Source organism: Onychostoma macrolepis, chromosome 04 (genome assembly GCF_012432095.1).
Source record: "Onychostoma macrolepis isolate SWU-2019 chromosome 04, ASM1243209v1, whole genome shotgun sequence".
Taxonomy (NCBI): Eukaryota; Metazoa; Chordata; class Actinopteri; order Cypriniformes; family Cyprinidae; genus Onychostoma; species Onychostoma macrolepis.
The window spans coordinates 17,652,871-17,677,094 of record NC_081158.1 but is presented as its reverse complement, the minus strand read 5'-3'; the positions used below and the strand labels follow the sequence as shown (position 1 = coordinate 17,677,094).

Here is a 24,224-nt window from a genome sequence, read left to right as displayed (position 1 = left end):
CACTCTTGCAGTAAATGCAATATTCGGCTGACTTTCGCTTTTCTTAAAAATTAGGTGCTCATGGTGTGAGACGCTAAAAAGACCGTCATGTAACACATTTGTTCATTTTTAATTTTTTTTAATTATTATTATGCAAGTAAAAAATGTGAACATGTTTACATGTGCCAAATATAGAATCACATGGACAAACAAACGCTAACACTTTACAATAAGGTGTCATTTGTTAACATTAGTTAATGCATTAACTAACATGAACAAACAATGAACAATGCATTTATTACACTATTTATTAATCTTTGTTAATGTTAGTTAATGAAAATACAGTTGTTCATTGTTTATTCATGTTAGTTCACAGAGCATTAACTAATGTTAACAAACACAACTTGTGATTTTAATAATGCATTAGTAAATGCTGAAATGAACATTAACTAAGATTAATAAATGCTGTAGAAGTATTGTTCATTCTTTGTTCAGGTTTACTAATGTTTTTAACTAATGAACCTTATTGTAAAGTGTTACAAAACAAACATATATACTGATAGCCAACATTACAAGTCCATTCAGATTAGCTCCTGCATTTGCATTCATATGTCTGTGAGCATGCATGTGTGTGTGTGTGTGTGTGTGTGTGTGTCTGTGTGTGTATGTGTGTGTCATTGTGTCTAGGGGTGGGGGAGGAAGCATACAACTGAAATAGTATCTTAATAGATCAATAACAGATATAAGTAGTATAACTTATAAAATAAAATAAAAAAGGAGGCAACAAATGTTATTAGCAACAATAATAATAACCATAATAATAATAATTATTTCATTAAGTCTGGGAAAGGGTGGAGGACAATGAAGAGGGCAAGTAATAATAATAATATTGATAATAATAGTATTAAATTATAAATTAATAGATGTTTAATAATTGGGGTTGCCTCTGATCCCGCCGTGGCTACAACATACCATAACTTAAATCCCCAGCCCATGTCACGGTACAACGGGAGCCCAGTGAACGTGTGCAGTGAAGACATTGTGCTATTTGAAAAAGTTATCTGTTTCTACCTTAATTTGGCAAGAATCAAGCTTGGGTGAGGCTTAAATGAGAAATATGTTTAATTAATTGAAAAGTCAGATTTAACATTGCATCTAGAAAGTACACTAGACAGTTCCTACTTTTTATTCTATATATGTGACCCTGGACCACAAAACCAGTCATAAGTAGCACGGGTATATTTGTAGCAATAGCCAATTATACATGGGTCAAAATGATAAATCTTTCTTTTATGACAAAAATAATTTGGATATTAAGTAAAGATCATGTCCCATGAAGATATTTTGTAAATTTTCTATCATAAATAATTCAAAACTTCATTTTTGATTAGTAATATGCATTGCTTAGAACTTCATTTGGACAACTTTAAAGGCGATTTTCTCAATATTTTGCTTTTTTGCACCCTCAGATTCCAGATTGTAAAATAGTTGTATCTCAGCCAAATATTGTCCTAACAAACCATACATCAATGGAAAGTTTATTTATTCAGCTTTCAGATGGTATAATATAAATTTAAGTGTTAAGTATAAATCTCTAAATAAAAACCCTTATGACTGGTTTTATGGTCCAGGGTCACATATATATGTAACACTGACTCTTTCTAGAGGTTACATTTTAGGCAACAAGTGAGTCATTTGATCATTCACTTAATCAGTTTGAGTGAATATAGAGAGAGACGTTCATGAATGAATCAGTTTATTAAAATCAATAATAAACTGATTCGTTCACAAACAAAACACAGTTTATTGAAATTAATAATAAACAGATTTTTCCACAAACAAAACACTATAGCTAGATGCAGCTGCAGAAACACCGAAACATGTTATTGTATCTTACTCAGAAGCTTTAAACCATTAACATATTTATTTATTTATATATTAACATATCTAAACTTGCTTGGACTTCTAAAACATTCATAATACAGTGCTTCAATAATGAGTTTTTCCAACAATATCTCACGACCAATTTGTGCGTATTTTACGAGGTGGCTAATTCGTACGACCTCATTTGTACAATTTTGTACGATTTGTCTAAACCCCAGTGACGGGTAGGTTTAGGGGCGGGGTTAGGTGTAAGTCATTCGCACAAATTCATGCGAATTGTGCAACTCGTAAAATACGTACGATTTAGCAAAAATTGTATGAATTAGTACGAGTGAGGTCGTACGAATTATCCACCTCGTAAAATATGTACGAATTGCCGTGAGATCGGGCTGGTTTTTCTTTGAAAGGGCACCTATTATGCAAAATCCACCTTTACATGGTGTTTGGACATAAATGTGTGTTGGCAGTGTGTGAACGCAACCACCCTACAATAATAAAAATCCACCCACTCATCATTTTTTAATCTCCTTTAAACCAAGTCATTCTCACTAGGCCTGCCGTTTTGATTCTCACCGCAGTGTGACATCACATTTCGGAGGGCCGGGCCACGTGGGTAAATTGACACCCCTGCATTGCTGCAGTTTCTGTCCTTAGCAGTTACGCTGTCCTTAATTTTCTCCGTGCTCGAGCAGATGCAACGTCAATGTCTCGCAAGCAATCCCGGTGCTCTGTGTTTGCATGTAAGAATGAACATAAGAATCTTCATTTTCTCCTAACATCTGAGCTGCTGAGAACGCTGTGGATTACTTTCACATCTACCTAAATATGTGTATCACTCCAGACTCCTTTGTTAATGTCATGTCGTTATAGTGCTTAGCGTTTTAACCGTATGTGTGTGCGTGCATTAAGTATTTTTAACTGATCAGCGCCGTGCTTGTGAGATTAGTTCATGCGGTTCGTAGCGCAAGATTCATCGCACGCGGTCCATTGATCCACGCGCGAGCTCTGTAACATTGCACTGTTTCATCCCACTTTCAGTGCATTTGACTTCCCATATGTACGGCTCAACACCGGTTCGCTCACTCTCAGTTACGTTGCTTCTACCGGCTGTGTTTATTGCTGCAGATATGCAATGCAGAGAGAGACGTATACGTGACGCCCTCTTCTGAACACGAGGCGGGAATATGCAGCTCATTTGCATTAAAGCTATACACTCCAAATCAGCTCGTTTTTAGACACCCCCAAAAATGACATTTTCCAGCTGTTATAATACATGATCTGTGGGGAATTTTGGGCTGAAACTTCACAGACACATTCTGGGGACACCCAAGACCAATATTACATCTTGTAAAAAGGGGCATAATAGGTGCCCTTTGAATTATCTTCATTTGGGGGCTTTTCTCATCAAATACAGATATCTATGATTTATTTGATTAAACTTGCAATTGATTCAATTAATTTGATTAAATCTGCTAATTAATCTTCAGCCCTACTTTTAACATTATCAAAGAAAGCAAAATATAAATAAACCAGTCTCTCCCTTACCCAGACTTCATCGCCTCAAACACCCCGACAGATAAGGATAAGCCAATTTTTAATCAAATGGAGGTTTTGCTCCAAGAGATTGAGTGAAAAGAGAGAGGGGTTGTCATTAGTTCCAGCAGTTCATTTTCTGCAGGGTAGCGTAGCCTAATACCTGTGACAGCTCAGACTGAATCTAAAGCAGGTGTGTGTTTGTGTGTGTGTGTGCGTGTGTGTGTGTGTGTGCATGCGTGTGTGTGTGTGCATGCGTGTGTGTGTGTGTGTGTGTGTGTGTGTGTGTGTGTGACACAAGATGCTGAAATCTGAGTTTGGATTAACATAGAAATTTTGGGACTGGAATGTGCTTTCACTAAACAGATAATTAAGAAAGGATAAGGATTACGGGGCTCTATGAGTGTGTATATGTTGGAAAGAGCATGTAAAGGACATCTAGAGGACACTGATGTGTGAACGAAGGACAGTTGGTACGCGGAGTGAGTATATCGCTCTAAATTGAGTTTTCACCTGCCTCGTGAACAGAATGGGAATGTTTCTTTTCCCCAAAAGAGAAGAAAACAGCAGGTGACAGGAAAAAAATAAATAAGGAGATTGTGTGTGGGTTTCAACATAGATGTTAGATTTTGTTTATGTGTAAGTATAGAAGACTGGCCATGATTGTAAGGTGCCTTCAAAAAGCTGTGCTCTTAAGTGTCATGTTTTCTGCAGGGCTTATGCCTACAGTTCACCTGCCCCCTTTTTTCTTACAATACCAGAATAGAATCAGAGCACAGATGTTAGTTGAGTGTCAGATGAACTTTATGTAGCTACATATCGCAAAAGCTCTTTCTGTCTATCTGGATGCGAAGATAGGTATTTCTTCAACTGGAAGCACTTTTGGCCCTGTGTACTTTTAGAAAATACAATCCCTTAAAACATACTGTTCACACCTTCACTGTTTTATTTTGGGGTTTTTTTAATGGCAGTGTCTTTTCACACTAAGTGCAAACAGCCAAACTTGTTGCCAAAGGCTATTTTTGTTCCAAGCCATCTTTGCTCAGACAGTTTACCCTTAGTACAAATAGCATATTACTTCTACAAATACAGTATTTTATGTGAATTGCATTTATCACTATTTGCACTTCATGTAAACAAGATGAAATTTGTTTCTATTTACATTTATTCCATCAATCACTTACATATCCATCTTCTATTCCAAATTAGCATCTACCTTGTATTGCATTTATTATAAATAATATCTGTCTTTTTGAAACAATTGTAATTGTCATTTGTAATAATAACATATGGTGTTTTTTTTTATGACATTTAAAAAATAAAACGGTAGACTCCTTTTTAGTTTATGTATCCTAAATACACAAAACGGAATTATATTTTCCCCCTTGGTGCATAATTGTAGCTTTATTGGCGCAAATAAGAATCCTCCAATCATAAGTGTTTTTTTGTTTTTTTTTCATCAAAAACTTGTCTTCTTACATCTCAAGCATTCTCGTTGTGGACGTACTGTTTGTTTACATTCCAATCAAGTAGAATACAGTTTATTAATGCATCTTAGGGTGTCATAATTATTATTATTATTTTTTTTTTCTTTTTAATATATGGATTTTGGTTTCCTGTTACAGTGTAATTATACATTTAAGTACTTAATAATATTAATTAACTACATGTACTTACTGTAGGGTTAGGGTTACTTGCATGTAATTATGCATAATTTATTTTTATTATAATATTAAGTACATGCAACGTGTAACAAGGACACCTTAAAATAAAGTGTTACCTGATGTTGAAAAAATTCCACACAATAAATCCTAAATGTTTATCATTCATTATGTATTTTCATCTTTTAAGATCTTGTTAGAATATTGATAAGATCTTGAAAAGTCTTGGCAGAAAGCATGGAAGAAAATCCAGTTTTGATATATAAATGAACACCTAGGCTATGAGTCAGTATTATTTTACTTTATATACTATTATAGTATATTACTGAGATTGTTTATTTTGTCATTTGTATTAGTTTTTAAATATTTTTATTCAGGTGTTTAGCTTTTGAGTTGAAATATTTCATTAGCTCACTAAACTTTCCGTGAAGAAAACAGTTGATATCAAGTGGCCTTAGCCCAAGACAAATGAACAAGTTTAAATTAGGAAAACATTTAATTGATAAGGCACAGTCATAACACTTTTTTCACTGCTTTTCACCACATAAATAATTATGAGAACAAGAGATACTGACTGTTTTAAAATCGTACCCGTTTATTACCTTATAATCTATTGCAGTGTAGAAAACAATCGTCCTGCATATCAAGAAAGATGAAATCAGCAACAATATTGCGGTATTATTAATACTGATAGCTATAACAGAGACACAAGATGGCAGCAGTCGAGTTTGCATGAAACAAAAGAGAGTGAGTCTGCAATACCCGGATGTTTTAAGATTTGCTGTGCTTACTGAAAATTAATTTCGTCCTAAATCAGCACTACTTCTGCCCACCCATGAGAAAAGTTTTCTCACCTGCTAGAAGCTAGAAGTAAAACAGCAATGAATGATAATATCAGTGGCACCATATAACAGAGGTCAAGTTAATCAAGTCAATGAAATTGCTAATTAAAGTGACATTAAATATGCTCTTGCTACTTTATGAAAGAAAGAAAGAAAACCAAATCAATCTGGGTTTTAAACACATGCAGGACATTTCCTGTCAATGGAAGCAGCTAAACTTTCTAAAATTAGATTTGTCAAATTTAATATAGTTTTAACATACATTTAACCAATTAGCAGCAGTTTTCTGCTAGAATTACAACCATTTTCAAAAAAACAGGTGCACACTAGAGATGTTTTAGGGCCATTTAACTTATTTAAGAATGAGCCCATCGTTACACTGTTTTTCCATCAAGATAAATAGGCAAAATAAAAACAGCACAACCTATTCAGAAACACATATCATACTGTCTATCGCATATCATTTCAATTCCTTTAAAATAGCGACAGGCCTTTTATTGTAACTGACAAACAGGCTGTTCATAAACTACATTATGTTCCCCTCAGTAAAGCTAGACAGTGTCGGCAGGGGCTGTACATTTATTATGAGGAGTAAATCATTCTAATGAATAGGGAAGATAGAGTGAAATAGGGAGTTTGTAGAATGCAGTCAGGCAAACCAGAAATACATGGTTCTCTCAGCATGTGGATGAATGAAAGTTTAGTGGACCCTTTATAAATCCATGTACTTTTTTCTCTCAGGGCAAAGACTTAGCGATGAGAATGCTGACTGAAGGAATAAAGCAACTCTATAAAGTACAGCCGAGAAGCTTCTTGCTGTCCTCCGTTGTCACTTTTATTGTTTGAAGGCAGGAAAGCGTTGACATTCTGGTTATTGATAAGCCACTGAATAGAATAATAGCGGTTATTAATGCCCACTTGGCTTCTGTGGAATGAGAAAGTGTCTGAGGGACTGTATGAGATTGAAACTCCTTCAACAAGAGACACATAAAGCATTTTTTTTTTTCAGTGTCATGTATATATTTTACATCTCTATATTCAATAATAACAACAAAACATTTTTATTTATTATTATTATTTTAAGATATAGTTCAATTAAAATAAATAAATGCATAAATCTTTGTTTTTTTTTAGATAATTTTCTTCATATATATATATATATATATATATATATATATATATATATTCAATATACTGTATATACTGTATATATATGTTTTTTTATTTTTATAATATCATTGTTATGTAATAAGTATCGGACCTGTCAAGCTCCAGAATGACAAAAAAATAATAAAAGAAAATAAAAAAAATAAAAACATAGAGCATAATAAAATTATAACTAATGCACTATTTTCCCCATCTTGTGAGGTCATACAATGGCGTTGTGCAGTGACTAAACCAGTCTGCTTATACTTGTTCTCTTTTAAATCAAATTATGGTGTCTTTGACATAAAAATGCTGTTGATGTGCTATTTATGCAATTCATTTGACTAGTAGTTCATTTTTTACTTTGCCACAAAACAGAATTGCAAAAATCTGCTAGATTTGTATTTTTTTTTTTGGTACATTCCAATGCAATTACAATACAAATCCTGTTGTAATTTTATAATATTAATATTGTAAGTTAATGCCTATCCAATACTGTAGTTATGTACTTGGGTTAAAGTTTTAACAGTGCTAATAGTTTTTCTCTCTCTATTTCTCTCTTTCTATGTGCATCAAACAGAAATCCAGACAAGGGCCTCCAGTTTCTCATCTCTCGTGGGTTCATTCCGGATACGCCTATAGGTGTGGCACACTTCCTGCTCCAGAGGAAGGGGCTGAGCCGACAGATGATCGGCGAGTTTCTTGGCAACAGCAAGAAGCCGTTTAACAGAGATGTGTTAGAGTGAGTATATGAAAATGCCTCTTAGTATCCATAGCTTAAAAAAGAGCAATGATACTCCATAACTGTGTGCGAAAAAGAGAACAATATCATAAAAGAGAGAATATTTACACTTTTAAATGGAAGCATTTTTGTTTTTTTCTCCGTGGATTTGGAGAGTCATGGCATCTTTTAATGAGATCTCCCTTGGCTGCTGAGCTCCCGCAGTCAAACTGCAGAGCTTTGCACTTGGAAATGATACACTCTTGAGACCTCTTAGCAGAGTCGGTTTGTGTGTGTGTGTGTGTGTGTGTGTGTGTGTGTGTATACAGTGCAGTACATATGAGGTTTTTGAAGTGATGCATCTTCTAGACTTAAAGGGACAGTTCACCTAAAAATGAAAATTCTGTGATCTTTTACTCACCAACATCTACCCACATTCTTCAAGATATCTTCTTTTATGTTCAACAGAAGAAAGACACTCATACATGTTTGGAACAGCTTCAAGGTGAGTAAATGATGACAGAGTTTTCAATTTAAGGTAAACTATCCCTTTAAATGTGTAAATGCATCCACACTTATGTTAGGCCCTATGTGCACTTTAAGGTATCTTCAGAGACAAAATGAATGAATGAATGAATGAATGAGTGCATGAATGAATAAATAACAAAAGCACATAACAAAATGACTAAAACTTATCTAAAATAAAAATTAAAAGTATAAAAAAAAAAAAAAAAGCTTACTCAAATTATTATATTTATTGTAATAAGTACAATTTATATATAAATAATACTAAAATAACATTGACTATTACATGACTTAAAATGAAAAAGCCTTGATCATAATATTCCATTTAATACAATAAGTCAAGAGTGTTACATTTTTTGGATGCGCCAAAAGTATGCAAAGGTCTTCAATCTTTGAAAGTAAAGAAAGAACTCCTCCCTGACAGATTTTTGGAGCATTTGGGAGCTTTATTATTTTCCCGTAGAACCCTGGAAAGGTCTTTCAAATACTCCCCTGAAAGCTTTATAATGCTGTGGTAATCCATCAATCCCTAGTGCTTGTAATTTCTTCTTCTTTTTTTTTTTTTTCCTTCTGCCAAACATCTCCACAAAAGCTTGAATTGTCAAGCTTGCAAAGGTCAAGGTGTGTGTAGGCTTAGTATTAAAATGTCAGTAGAAGAAAAGAGTTTTAAAGTTATATGTGCCATGATACAGTAATGATCATAGAGAGAGAGAAAAAAGATATACATTTGGTATAACTGATGTATCAATAGCTGAATAGGCACACTCTCCCACCACAAACCTATTTACTGTACCTTATTTTTAATTAATTCCCTTAAATGTAATGCATATATTGTATTTATCCCAATTTGCATATAAGGACTCCAGGACATATAGTAAAACATGTAAGGGAAATTATGATATTTATAGCGATTCATTGAACGAACCGTATAACATCAACTCTGCAATGGATATTAAAATCCAAAATATAGTGAAAACATCATTAATTAGCACAGTAACAAGATCAGCAGTTTAAGACATTAACTTGTAAGCACAAAACACAAGATACTTCTTTTAGAGTGATTAGAAGAGTGAAAATATGAAATCTTATAGTAATAAGTTTATAGCAATCTATGCAATTGTGTAGACCTGAACAACCATCACTCATTTAACTAACCCTCGTATTGAGTTTCTCAATGAGGCTATTAAGCTTTATAATAAATGCACCCGTTCAGCTAGAATCTGGAGGTACTTGCGTTGCTGGTTAGGGGGTTCCCTTTGTCATCGTCGTTGCAGAAAGGGGTTTCCTAAGGTTGCTGATTGGCTGGAAGGGGGGGGGGGGGGGGTGGGCATTATTAATGCAACAAACTTAAAAGTTTAAGTGCATTTTTGTCACATAGAAAAGCACTTGAAAAGTGTTGATTTTGAGCTTGACTGCTGGAAAGTTACTGCTAATAAATTCGGTGATCATTTCCTCACCTTCTTTTCATTCCAAACCTGAATGACTTACTTTCTTCTGTTGTACACAAAAGAAGATTTTGTAGTATGTTACCAAACCATTTTGTTTACCCTTGATTTCTAATGTATGGACAAGAATTTATTGAATTTCTCAAATTATGTTCCACAGAAGAAAGAAATTCATACAGGTTTGGAATCACATGATATAATGACAATTTTAATTTTTGGGTGAATCTCCGTTTAAGAACTTTATTATTTGTAAATAATAAACCCAATTTCATATAAGACACTGATATTTATCTTTAATCAGGCCCTTATTGAATTAACATTTTACTTCAATTAAATTTCATTAGAACTAAACATCTAAAAAGAAATAAATTATTGCTTATAATCCAGAGTTTAGCTGACTAGTATTAGTAGGTAAGGTGGTCACAAGAAGTAAAACCATGGTCCTCATTACCATATGGTTTGTAAAATAAGTAAATAAATAAATAAACATGAAGAAGCTACAAAACATCTTCTAAAATTAAAATATTTCCCAATATGTATTAACAGTAACATTTATAATAAATACATTTCTGCCAACACATTGGATATTTGTACAGTGTTAATAACTTCAAGTTAAATTACTATGGTGCTGATGGTGACAAGCCTATGGCGTTTTCCAATATAGGCTACCTCATTGTCTTGGCTGTTTTCAGCTAGCATCACTACTGAACTTTTAATGTTCTCATATCACACGACTGTATAACAATAATTCTGTGTCACATCTGAATGGATCAAGTGACTTGCTCTGTTTATCTCTTATAAATCGCGGCGCACGTTAGTCAGTGCTGTGTGGGAGACTGCTTTGACGCACAGCTGGTGGATGCATCAGGTAGTGCTGCTTCACGCTTTTGGAGTATTTGCTTTATGCAGTTTCGCATGTGCTGTAATTTAAAAACAGCGCCTAATATCTGGGAGCTCTCTCTCGTTTCGGCGATCGGCCCACTACTCGAATGAAATGTCCCGGTGCTCCCGATGGCCAGGCGATCTCAGGCCCCCCAGACCACTCTGTCACCCTTTTCCCCCCACTAGCGATGCCCCTTCTTCCTTTGTGGCAAAACACAGAGCACGAAACTCTCAACCGAAAAGAAAAGAAATTAAAGTAGAAGTCAGCAAGAATAGTGACGAGACTAGATCGTGTTTCTCCACACGGTTTTAGAGGAGCAGCTGGCGTGTAAGCCAGAGCATGCTCAAAGAGTGCTAAAAGCAGCGTCAAAATGTGGTGGACTAAAAGCATAATTTAATGTTGTCCTGAGTTTATAATCTGGGCTGTTGGACACATCCCAAATGGTGTCTTGACCAATTAGACATGGTTTTAGTTCGGGGTGTAGCTATGTTTCTCCTCCCAATACATAAATCAACATGTTATCTTATCAGTCACATGGTCCGAGTTTTCCCGCTCTTGCAGAGTATAATTTTGGACATGATGTCTATAACCAGAATATAATACATTTTACAAAATATTGATTGATAGAAATGTTTAAAGCATGGATTTTTTCGAATTCACATTAGCTGGTTTTCTAACTATTAAATAGTTATTCAAAATACATACACAATGAGTGATTAGGACATGATAATCAAATGTGTGGGTTATGTAGTTATGTAGTTATGCATATAAATGCTTAGTTGGTCATAAGTCCTTTTAGCATCATTTTGGTGCATATATACATGTAAAAGAGAGTCTCTGTGCCATTCTGTGAAGAAGAAAGGTCAAAAGGTCTAGAAGGAGCCTGGTCTTTGTCCTGGTTGGGGGGAACCACCCAACGAACTCTTTAGCTCGTGAGTTATATTATGGATTCACATGTGATGGTCATGCTGTGCATCTCTTTGACCATCAGTCTTGGTTACTTGCCCCAAATTTGACAATCTCCTTCCTGAGTTGGGATTATCAATAAGTGTTATTTTGTGTTAATGTTGCAAGCTGTTCTGTGAAAGAGTTGGTTGGTTAGGCTTGCTTCAGACTGACTGGCGCTAGGATCTGATGGGCCTCTTTGTGAAATTCGGCTCCTCATGTTTCAACCATGTTCTTGATCGAATCTTAAATTGTCTGATTCGCTCTGATACCCTACGAACAGGATGTTTAAAAAAATACAGTGGTGTGAGAAAACAGCAGAGCAGAAAAAAGCCAAATTTAACTTGACACTTTTAAATGACCTCTTCTAGGTAAGCAATTTACCTTGACAGTTTTTGCTTCTTGTTTAATTGCTATTATATATTTCTTTAACCTATGTTTTTGCTTAAAAAAGCACTTTTGTGCTGTTTTCCTTACGTGCGTTCAATACAAATTCAACAAATTTCTTCAAGTAAGGGGAAAATCTCCCTAATTCCCCAACAGTCGTTCTCTTTGTTTCATCTGACAATGCATTTATCAGCTCCAGGAAGCCACAATAGGCAAAATTTGACTAGGTTCAGGCTAATTATAACTTCAAATCATTATTCTCCAGTTTTCCATCTCTTTCATGCACAACAAACACTTTTCTGGAGTTAATAAAGTCCAAAATCAAACTTATTCTGCTTCACTAACTAATATTGGGGTAAAACAAAAGAAAGCGTGTGGTATTTACTAATTTCATTCTCCATAGAGTTTTACATTTACTTGAAAAATTGGTGATTTGGCAATATCAACAACAGTACTACCAAGAAAACAAATAAAACACATTGCCCTTGGCTGGAAATCATTAGTATCATTAATGAGCAATTTTAAACCAAACATTTAGGCATAAAAAGAAACTGTACAGCTCATTTTAGGTACAGACTTCACTTCTGCTGCTTTAAGACGTGAGCTATAACATGCAACACAACAAATTAAAGACTCTCTGCTGTAGCCAAAAACAGGATATTATGAATATTTCATGCCGATATAATAAATGGACACTAATATTTGTATTTCCCTCAAGTCAAGTCAAGCCTTTGCATATTAAAACAAATGCCATTGCTATTAAATTTGCTTGGGTACACATAAATGGGAAAGAAAGAAAAAAGACTTAATATTTTTTAAAAATCATCAAATAAGCCATCAATCTAGATTCCTTCTTTGGATCTCCTGACTCAGAAGGTAACCTGTCTATCAGCTTCAACTGTTGACAAGATTTGTTCTTCCGTGGCTTGCTTCTTATTTGGACAAGCAGAGCATTTATTCCCAGTATCCCAAAATTATAACAGAGCAAACACTACAAGCTTGCATGAACCTCTCTCCGGAGTGAGAGAGGCAATATTGCCCAGGCAAAGTTAGATGCCGTAGCTCCTTGACAAAGTCATGCAAAGCAAGGCATGGAAACCCATTCTACTACTAGAGTAAGTATAAATAGTTTTTTATGCATACGCGAGGGTTCACATACAGTGCACATGTCACAAATTTTGTCACCAGAATAGTACATGCGTACTGTACACTGTACTGTACTTGATTTCTGTAATCGCTCGTATTTTGTATGCCCAGGTAGCTCTTGCACATTAAATTTGTTTTGCACTAATCTGTTGTTCCACTAGGTGGCAGCAAAAAAAATACAAATAAAATAAAATAAACTGCAACAAAAACAGACACCCACATTGACAAGCAATTGTGTAAGGGGGTAATTAGATAACCACAACTTTAGTTTTAAAGAGTACAAATACATTTTTATCAGTCATAACTTCTGGAGAAAAATAGCGCAGACACTGGGCAAAGAGGAAACTTGTTATAGCGCATGTGTCTACCACTTGTGTTCATGCATGCTATCAAATGGATTATATTTTGAAAGGCATGCAAAAAATGAAGTATACAGTATTTTTGTCACGGTGCACACAGCAGGGAGGAACGAGGAACACGCAGACGAGGATAAACTTCTAAATAATAGTCTTTAATGATGACATCAGGGCAAGACAAGACAAGGCAAGGTTGACACAGACAGGAACACCGGGGAATAACGAGTAGACCAGACGAAAACTAACTAAACAGGCAGGAACTAAATACACATGACAATTACTGATAATTAGACGAAAACACAGCTGAACAGAATAAACTAATAATCACACTTAACAAGGACAGGAACATGACCAAATAAGGAAACAAGAGGCGGGAACACATGACACACACGACAGAGGACTGACAATTTTATATTTTATCCAAAGCAACTTACAAATGAGGACAATGGAAGCAATCAAAATCAACAAAAGAGCAATAATATGCAAGTGCTATGACATGTCTCAATTCTAAAAAAAAACTCACATTCTTGTGTAATTACACTGTAATTGCGCATACTATAAAATATGTTAACACTTTATTTTAAGGTGCTATTACACATGTCACATGTACTTACTATTCCAATAACAATAAATTATGCATAATTACATGCAAGTAACCCTAAAACAAACCTTAATCCTAACCCTAACCCTACAGTAAGTACATGTAGTTAATAATTATTAATCAGTATATAAATGTATTATTGCACTGTAACAAGGACACCTTAAAATAAAGTGTAACTTAAAATATTGTGCAACTATGAAAGTGAAAGGTGATCAGGGACTTTCAAGCTCAAGAAATGACAAAATAAATAAATAACAATAATAATAATAATTTAAAAAAAATAGTGCAATTAATAATCAAAATAGCTTATACGACTAATATGCCATTTACCAAGTCGTCAGAAACCATACAAAAAACTTTGCATGAGATACAGACTGGAATTACTGTTGCAGAGGGGAAGCAGAGACTGTAAGCTTCAACATGAAAGCAACTTGAAAGCTAGTTCATTGCAAACATTTACTTTCTCACTTTGTTAAGATATTGGAGATTGGGGAAATGCTCAAGTAAAAAAGATAAAGAAAACTATTCTCTTTATTATGAGTTTGCCTTAGTATGTGACTGCCTACTGCAACAGCTATGGAAGGAATGGAATGGAAGGATTTCTCTCCTGTTATAAGCAAGATCTATTGACTCGCATCCTTTGTTTACACACCCACTGACATATATGCACCTAATATAATTCATAAATCAAAAATTACAGAACTGTTGAAACATAACGGCGATGTTAGGTTGATAGTAAAGGTGGGCTTTCAAATAGCCATAGTAATACAAACATTGTAATCATGCATACTTTCTACTTGGCAGAAATACACCTGACAAGTTGACAGATTTCACATAGCATGTCCAAAAAGAAGCACTAGCAGGAGCAGAAAGAAAACTGATTATTGTTTCATGTCAGATTATACAAAATGGCCCCCGTGAGATCTTGGTTAGAAACCACGGCAGACTGCGCAAAATCAACGGTCTTTTGTCAAAGATGTCAACATGTCAAACAGTTTGATAAACATCTAAAATTTTAGTAACGATTGAGGGTGTTGACTGGGTGTTCAGTCGTGTCACATTCTTACATCCTTATTGACACTCAAAACTGAAATGGTATCTATAGGTTCCTCAGACATCAGACAGACAAGATTGGCAAAGTTAATTATTTGCACATGTACCAGCAAATTTTAAGAAACTTGTTTCCTACTACTTTTCTTTGTCTGCCATGCACAAATCTCCTCACTTGCTAAATGCCAAAAGCAACCGAAGGTGTTGAACAAATGGATTTTCTGTGAATTGCTGCATGCATTTAAGGTCAGTTGATCAAGTCAGTGAAATTACAAAATAAAATATCCCCTCACTATCAAAGACCCGACTACTGATCAGCTGGAGGCCCCTGGCATTCAGAAGCTCTTCAGGAACTGATCCAATTAGCCCAGGCCGTAATGCATCCTTAGGAACAAGCTGTGTTGTACAGTAATCTTCATCAGAATAACACGCAGGAGGTAATGTGCTACTGGGAAACCTGAATAGGTCTACTGGGGGAAACATTCCCCTATCACCATAAGGTTTAATGTGCTGAAAGGGAATGTTTCTTGCTGTTCAATTCGCATTAGCTGGTCTGGCACAGTGACTAAAGCTTAGGATTGAGCTCATAAGGACCTGGCCATGATCTACAGTATTCCTGTAGTACCCTCGAGCAAGACATTTAACCCAAGGTTGCTCCAATTGTATTGTCTACATAATAAGTGTATGCTACAGGCATGGCTCCAGAGTCTTTTGTAATCGGCCACAGGGAGCTCAGAAAATGTACAAACCAGCTTTTTGGAGATGTTCACCACTTCTTTTCTCTTTCCTCAAGCCTGATGATCCAAAAACTCTGCAAGACTTTGCAGTTGTTGTACCAAAGAAAAGGCAGCATAGCACCCTAAAGACCGTAAATCAGTTTCACATTTAATGAAGACCTTTGAGAGGTTGTTCCTGATCTATTAGACCAATGTTCCCAACCTTGATCTTGGAGTACCCCCACTAGTACACATTTTGAATGTATCCCTTATCAGACATCCATTTCAGGTATTGAAGGACATGCAGGATAGGTAAAGTGGATATATAAAAAAAATTGCTTAGAGGTTTAATGAATTTGTTTGTTAGCCCTGCAATGGACTGGCCATCCATCCAGGGTGTTTTTCTATTTATTTATTTTTTTATTTATTTTTTATTTTTTTCTTTGGTCTGAGATGCTGATACAGCCTCCAGGATCCTACATAGGGCATCAGTTTGGAAAATGGAAATGGATGATCTTTGTATAATATGTCTGTGCACACTTTACATTCATTTGTCTGCAGTGCAGTATCTGAGTACATTTTGACCGTTCTGAAGCTGCTTGCTGAGAAGAAAAAAAAAACAAAAAAAATGAGGACATTGGCAAAAATGCACTATGTTTTTCTTTTTGTCCTGAAAGTAAGAATCTGTGTGCTTGTCTTTTTGAAAATGAGCTTAAGGAGTGTTCTGCTTTTGGTGTAGAAACATTAGATTCTTCTCTCAATTTATGTTGATAATATAACCAGTTTGACAGATGAGCACCCAGTGCTTCCAGACACACAGGAAAAGCTCAAACTAGAGTTAAAGTTTAGTACAGTGCTTTACTTTACAAAGCACGTCCATCATTTTGAGCAGGCTTTTAGAAAAGATCTTCCAGCGTTCTTCTGGCTAGTAATTTTTAATGATTTTTCTAAACTCTTGGGTCTGCTAAAGCAACAACACCAGCTCAAGTGAGACCTGAACACTTTATTTACTTTTATTTAGCAACAACACATTTAATTGATCAAAAGATTGTAAAATGAAGCATTCCAACTAAAATAAGAAACCAATAAGCAAGCAAGCATTATACACATCAAATTTTTTTTTTTTTTTTTTCACAAACTAGTGTGGACTAAAAATCTAAAACTGCTTTTATAGTGACTACTAAGTGACTTTCTCTACATGTGCATGCTATAATCATGTTCCCATTCATATGAAAGAGATGTAAATTATGGACTATAGTAGAAATACATGTACATTTCAAGGCACATAATGGCGTGTGCATTTATGCTTGTATGTTTTTCTGTGATTTACATTTACATTTACATTTAGTCATTTAGCAGACGCTTTTATCCAAAGCGACTTACAATTGGTGATCTGTGTGTGTATACATTGTACACTAATGTTCATTTGGTTATTCAGCTTTGAACAGTCTGTTTTTCATATTGAAAGGATATTCTTCAGAAACTTTATCAAAAGGGAGGGAGGAACAGATTGACTCACTGTTCTTGGATATTTATTTCCCTGCAGAGATGTCTTACTCTCTCTGCACCTGCTCTATGTACAAATCGACAGCCGTTTCTCTTTCTGAAACCTCCAGCTGGCAGCTTAGCTTAATAAACATGCAAACATTGGTGGAAGTAAAAATAATTATCAATTATTTATCACCTCCATACAGACCACATATATTTGATCAGATAAACATATCCGTGGTTCTGAATTTGTCTATGTGGAGTTAGTTGGACTTCAGTTGGACTTCTTGGGCTGTGAACTTTGTTTGACAAGGAATAGTTTCATCCCCAAAAATGGAAATTCTGCCATCATTTATGTAATTTCAAACCTGCATGATAAAGAAATCACCAATATCCAAAGAGCACCACAAAAAGTAGTCCATACTACTAAATGATGTGCTAAATTACCAGCTATTTTTGTGAAAGTGATTTTGTAAAAGTCATTATGCTATATAGAAATCTACACTACTGTTCAAAAGTTTGGGGTCATGAAGATATTAAAAATATTAGCATATATTACCAATATTACCAAATTTAGCATATTAGAACGATTTCTGAAGGATCATGTGACACTGAAGACTGAAACAATGACACGGAAATAAATTGCATAATTTTTGTATGAATTATCCAGTATAAAGGCAGTTTGGTGCATTCGTATGAAATAAACCTTAAAGTTATTCATGTAAGTGGGAGTTCATTGCTTTTGTTAGCTGAGATGCGATTACTCTGGGCCTGGTTGTGGGTTGAAATCATCTGTGAGTGATGTCTCCTGAAGGCTATTGACATCCCATTGCCTTGTCTGTACAGTACTGTATATGTGTTAATATTAAGGTTCACTACACAAAGGTCTTGGGCACTAAGAGTGGCTTTTGATTTCATGTGTCGTTATTATCATTAATAGAAGTCACATTTGTGACTATTCGACATGTAAAATCACATGCATATTGTAATTTATTCTGCTGCAAAGTGAAAGCAAACATACAATTTAATTAATGCAGAGCCTTCTGTCCTATGACAACCCCATAGGAATTTAAAGAAGCTATTTGCTGACAAATTTGATCCATATAGATATTATAAGTATTAGATATTTTAAGTAGGCTACTGGATAGTTGTGCTTTGCAAAATTTACATAAAATGTGCATTTAAACCATTTACAAATTCTAATTCTGAGAGAGAGGTTAGTGGGACCTTTTAGTTAAAATGTCAATAAATAATGTTGTTGTAAGAAGTATCACCACAGCTGCATTAAAAATGATAATAATAATAATTCTCAGAAGTTACTGCTATGCATAAAGGTCAAAAAACAGCATTGCATAGAAATCTTTTTTAATGTTATGAATGTCATTACTGTCAAATCAATTTGATCTATCAAGCATGCATCAATTTAATGCATGCTCGATGGATAAAAGTATTAATTTACTTTACAGTAGTAATACAGCAGTTAAAAAAAATAAAAAAATAAAAATCATCAAAGGATGTCCCCAAACAGTTCCACAAAGGTTTGGGCTAAACCTCAAATATCCACTGACCGTAGAGCCGGCCATGTGAGCTTTCATCTTATGGGTCTGCTTAATACCTTGTTTTTCTTACACACTCTCTTTCCCTCTTTCATTTTCTGTCTGTTCCTTCTTTTTGATAGCTGTGTGGTGGATGAGATGGATTTCTCGGGGATGGAGTTGGATGAGGCTCTGAGGAAGTTTCAGGCTCATATCCGTGTGCAAGGCGAAGCGCAGAAAGTGGAGAGACTGATAGAGGCATTCAGGTGAGACTCCAGACACTGTTACACACACACACACATAAATGCTCCAGCCACCTTCATTTGTGAGGGGAAGATAAGAGCCGGGGCTGATGGGATACCTGTGCTTATGAACTTTTTCATCCCTGCACTGAAGGATAAAAATGCACGCTGAATGCTCTCCATAAATCAATCGCATTCTCAAGGAACACAGAGCTGTATTACATTGAAGTAAAGGATTCGTTTGAAAAGCAGTTGGGTAGTTGACATGAAACATTTTTGGAACTGTATGTGCAGAGTAACATAAACTTTAAAAAATATTATTGACTTTAGTTAGCTCATATTAATTGAAAAACTATATCTGTACATTTATTGTCTGTCACACTGCAGGACCATTTTAAATGAACTAGTGAAAGCAAAAAAGTGATGATAAATTAAAGGAAATAAATTATGAAATGTTACAACACTTAAAATATATACTTTGCCTCATAAATGCACATAGAATTAACCTTAAAATATACATTTTTAAACTGTTTTAATTCAACAATTGTTAAAATTATTTATTAACTATCGCTGTTTTTCTTCTGAACTGAAGAATATTTTGAACTTTTATTAAATTTTTTTTGTTAAATACATTTTTCAGTTTTGATTTTAATTTTAGTTTAAGTTTTAATAATTATATGTGCATGTGTCATTTTTACTTTTTAAAATATTTGCAAGTGTAGAATGTTTCTGGTATATCACAAATGTTAACGTAGGTTTTCTTGACAATGCTGGTCTGATAATCCAAATAATCATCTTGCTAGAACAATTGTTTTCCATTCAAATGCAGCAGAGGCTCTTACTGGGATTCTGAATCATAATGCAGTTGCAGCTATCAGCGTTTCTAGGGTGATAGCCAAATATGCTTTTGTTTTCAGCACTGGAAATAACAAGACTGCTGATGATCCTTATGCTGTTGTGTGTGTGTGTGTGTGTGTGTGTGTGTGTGTGTGTGTGTGTGTGTGTTGCACATGTCTGCATCTGTCTGCAAGACACTGGTTTATAAATAACTGTGGTTGCATAACACAATCCAGCCTGTTCCCGGCTGTCTCTCCTGCATTGCCTTTGATATTTCCCAAATCTAAAAAACAGCAAGTGAAGGGGTAAATCGATATGAAATATAACATTCATTAATAATAATACTTTAATGAATAAAAGCCATTCATCATTAGTGGTGATGCTTAGTAAGCATCTTGCTAATACTGGGAGTTTTGAACAAACCTGAAATCTTGCACTATTGCCCTACAGACAAAAATGCAACATAGGCTCATTGGAAAAAAATGCCTCTTCATACATTTTTGTAAAATTGATAGAAAAACGTACTTATATGTGCAATTCACTGCAGTTTCCAGCTGAAATGAACACTAGCGGTAGTAAAACAACAATTATGATTACAGGGCAGATTATTGATTAATAAAGACGTTTTTCACACAGTTTCTTGCACAATAATATGTTTTGACCTCAAAACATTTTCATCATAGTGCATGATTTGTAAACTATTACATTTTAATATGTATTTTACCTAACTATTTCAATATGTATGGCTTTTCTAACATAGTAAACTTGCTCGGTAGCCCACCTGGTACATCTGGTAATTGTAATGCAGAGCAGTAGGTTAAGAGTCCCGTGAAACAGAATTTACAAATAAAAAAGATCAAAGACGTAGAAGCAAGCTAAATGGCATCGTTGCTTCAGCAAATACATTTTTATCTCGCATTTGCTTTTGTTAACAATATCAGTAACATTAAGGGTAAGGTTTAGCTTCGAACATTAAACTCTGCACAATAGTGCATTAATCTTTTAACACAACTTACTGTATTTCATTTAAGTTCCAAACTTCAGCAATATTTACAATAACCAATGCAATAAAACATGGCCAGATTTACTGTTTCAGATAAATTTATCTGTTTTGGATAAAAAGTAAGGCCTTTTTAGCACCACTCACTAGACATTTCACTTTAAAAGTGTCACAAAAAGTGCAAGAAGCAGCAATGTTTAATCCTGCAGATATGTTGCCACAGGCACAATTTCACAGTGAGTCTGAGATGAATAGTATTGCATAAATAGTGTCTAAAATCATCCATTTTAATGATGAAAACTGTGTAATTACTCGTCTAAGTGATTAAACTTTGGATTTTCTACTGGCAGACGTTAAAACAAACAGAAAAATACCCCTTCTGACTTACATTAGCGGAAAGAGCCAAGTCATATCAAGAAACCTTTGCAGAATATCAGTCCTACAGTAGTGGAATCATTTGACTTAAACAACCATATAGCAACATCTTAGCAACCAATTCCTAAAAAAACACTCATAAAAAAATACTACAAGCACCACTTGCATTTTCCTTAGAACATGTAAAAAATCAACAAGTTTATGACAACTTAAAATGAATGCATATCTTGTGATGACTTTATATTTGACCGTTTTAATTACATTTCACTTATTTGCAATCTTATGGGGCTTAGGCATTTAAAAACCCAATATATTATATATGATAGATAATAGATGATACAGTCTAATGGTAACACATGTATGAGGTATAAATTAATTAATTAATTGTCTTAATAAAACCTCATTCCTGTTATGACTTTGTGACTTTTTTTTTTTTTTTGTTCTTCATTTTTTTCATGTTTCAGACATCTATTTCAGTGTCAGGTAATAGGGACATTTTTAAATAAATAAATTGCAAACAAGACTTTTACTAAGCTGTTTTTATAAGTACCATCACATTTGCAAATGAGTCATGACTATGAAAGATAAGCAACAGAACACTATTTATGAAAATGTGTTAAATAAACATAGCTGTTGTTTGTCTCTTTCTTTTATCCTGTTTTTCTCAGCCAGCGTTACTGTATGTGTAACCCAGACGTGGTGCAGCAGTTCCACAATCCTGACACAATCTTCATCCTTGCATTTGCCATCATCCTCCTCAACACGGACATGTACAGTCCCAACATCAAACCCGATCGTAAAATGATGCTGGAAGACTTCATCCGCAACCTAAGAGGTGAGACAAGAAGAAATAGAAAAGAAAGTTGGTTAAAAGCGAGACTGAATTTACTGAAATGCATGAAGGGACAACCAAACACAAAGCCAAACTTGTAAACCTATAACTAAAATGTTCTAAAGTGTGCTTTTTCCTCTTTTTTTTTTTTTTTTTTTTTTCCTTGCTGTTGTCAAGTGTCATGACAAGCGACTCTCATTTAGCATTTAAGCATAAACAAAACCAAACATTATTCCTCTGCTGACTTTCCTTCAGTAAATACAGGTCTAGTTTTCCAACAGCAAGATACACATAACTTTCCACTTTCCCTTCATCATAAGTTAGGTCAGGATCATTTCACTTGACTAAGTGAGTGGGCGAAACCTAATTAAGCATCAAAGTATAATGCTATTGAAAGCGCCCTAAAGCACATTAATTTAATGAAAACAGCCAGTGACATCAGCGCTCTGTTAATCTCACAGTGTAAACTTTCATTTTCATTACTCTGTGACACAGAAACTCTCTTTACATTAGCAGATCTTACTGTGGCTCCCTGCATTGCTTTACTCTTGTCTCTTTTAACTTTAACTCTTGTAACTTTTTCCCTTTAAAAAGATTAGGTGCAGAGTCACATTATTTTCAAATAATAATAATACAGTAACACTTTATAATATGGCTTCATTTGTTGACATCGCTGGATAAGTACATTACCTTAAAATGAACTAATGTATTGCTCATTGTTGGTTAATGCACTGCATGAGATAACATTAACTGATGGGACCTTATTGTAAAGTGTTACCAATATTACAGTAATTTGATATCATCTAAATGCATTTGCTGCCTGCACTTTAAAATAATTGGCTGTAGCTCTGCATATTTTGTCTCTCGTTTCCATCAAACCAAGTTTTTCTCAAATTATTGACTCTGGCTCCACTTTGCTGTCAATCCCACAATCCCCCGTACATTCAACCCTCTCTTGTAGGGTAAGAAAAAAAAGGTATATTCCATATTCATTTTCTTCATCTCCTCATCTGGTTTTGCATAACATCCCCTGATGTTTTCATGACTCTATGAGTCTTCCTAAATTTCATTAGTCTTAATCTGCTTTGCTGCATATTATGTTCATAATGCACATCTAGCCTAGTGTTTAGATAAACCACTTTCTCTTGAGAAAAATTAATACAATGGAAAATATAAACATTTGTCCAGACACAGTGTAAATACATCAATACAAAAAAAAGTGTAACATTGTGTGTCAAAGGCTGTTGACCAATGGAGGATATAAAAGTAATACAATAGGACTGTGATTAATTTAATATTTGATATGATATTTTTTTATTATTATTATGTATATATATACAGTATCTCACAGAAGTGAGTACACCCCTCACATTTTTGTAAATATTTTATTATATCTTTTCATGTGACAACACTGAAGAAATGACACTTTGCTACAATGTAAAGTAGTGAGTGTACAGCTTGTATAACAGTGGGAATTTGCTGTCCCCTCAAAATAACTCAACACACAGCCATTGATGTCTAAACCGCTGGCCACAAAAGTGAGTACACCCCTAAGTGAAAATGTCCAAATTGGGCCAAATTAGCCATTTTCTCTCCCCGGTGTCATGTGACTCGTTAGTGTTACAAGGTCTCAGGTGTGAATGGGGAGCAGGTGTGTTAAATTTGGTGTTATCGCTCTCACTCTCTCACTGGAAGTTCAACATGGCACCTCATGGCAAAGAACTCTCTGAGGATCCGAAAAAAAATAATTGTTGCTCTACATAAAGATGGCGTAAGCTGTAAGAAGTTTGCCAAGACCCTGAAACTGAGCTGCAGCATGGTGGCCAAGACCATACAGCGGTTTAACAGGACAGGTTCCACTCAGAACAGGCCTTGCCATGGTCGACCAAAGAAGTTGAGTACACGTGCTCAGCGTCATATCCAGAGGTTGTGTTTGGGAAATAGACGTATGAGTGCTGCCAGCATTGCTGCGTAGGTTGAAGGGGTGGGGGGGTCAGGCTGTCAGTGCTCAGACCATACGCCGCACACTGCATCAAACTGGTCTGCATGGCTGTCGTCCAAGAAGGAAGCCTCGTCTAAATAAGATGATGCACAA

General features: G+C 35.0%; 1 protein-coding gene across 4 annotated transcripts in view; it reads left to right on the top strand.

Annotated features, from left to right (window-relative positions):
- Positions 1-24,224, top strand: part of iqsec3a (IQ motif and Sec7 domain ArfGEF 3a) — a 141,896-nt gene that overhangs the window by 88,214 nt on the left and 29,458 nt on the right. For all 4 annotated transcript variants that reach the window (XM_058772115.1, XM_058772118.1, XM_058772117.1 and 1 more), the window contains 3 exons: positions 7,626-7,787; positions 18,987-19,109; positions 21,966-22,132. In XM_058772115.1, coding sequence (XP_058628098.1) covers positions 7,626-7,787; positions 18,987-19,109; positions 21,966-22,132 — 452 coding nt within the window. The remainder of the gene's footprint in view (positions 1-7,625; positions 7,788-18,986; positions 19,110-21,965; positions 22,133-24,224) is intronic.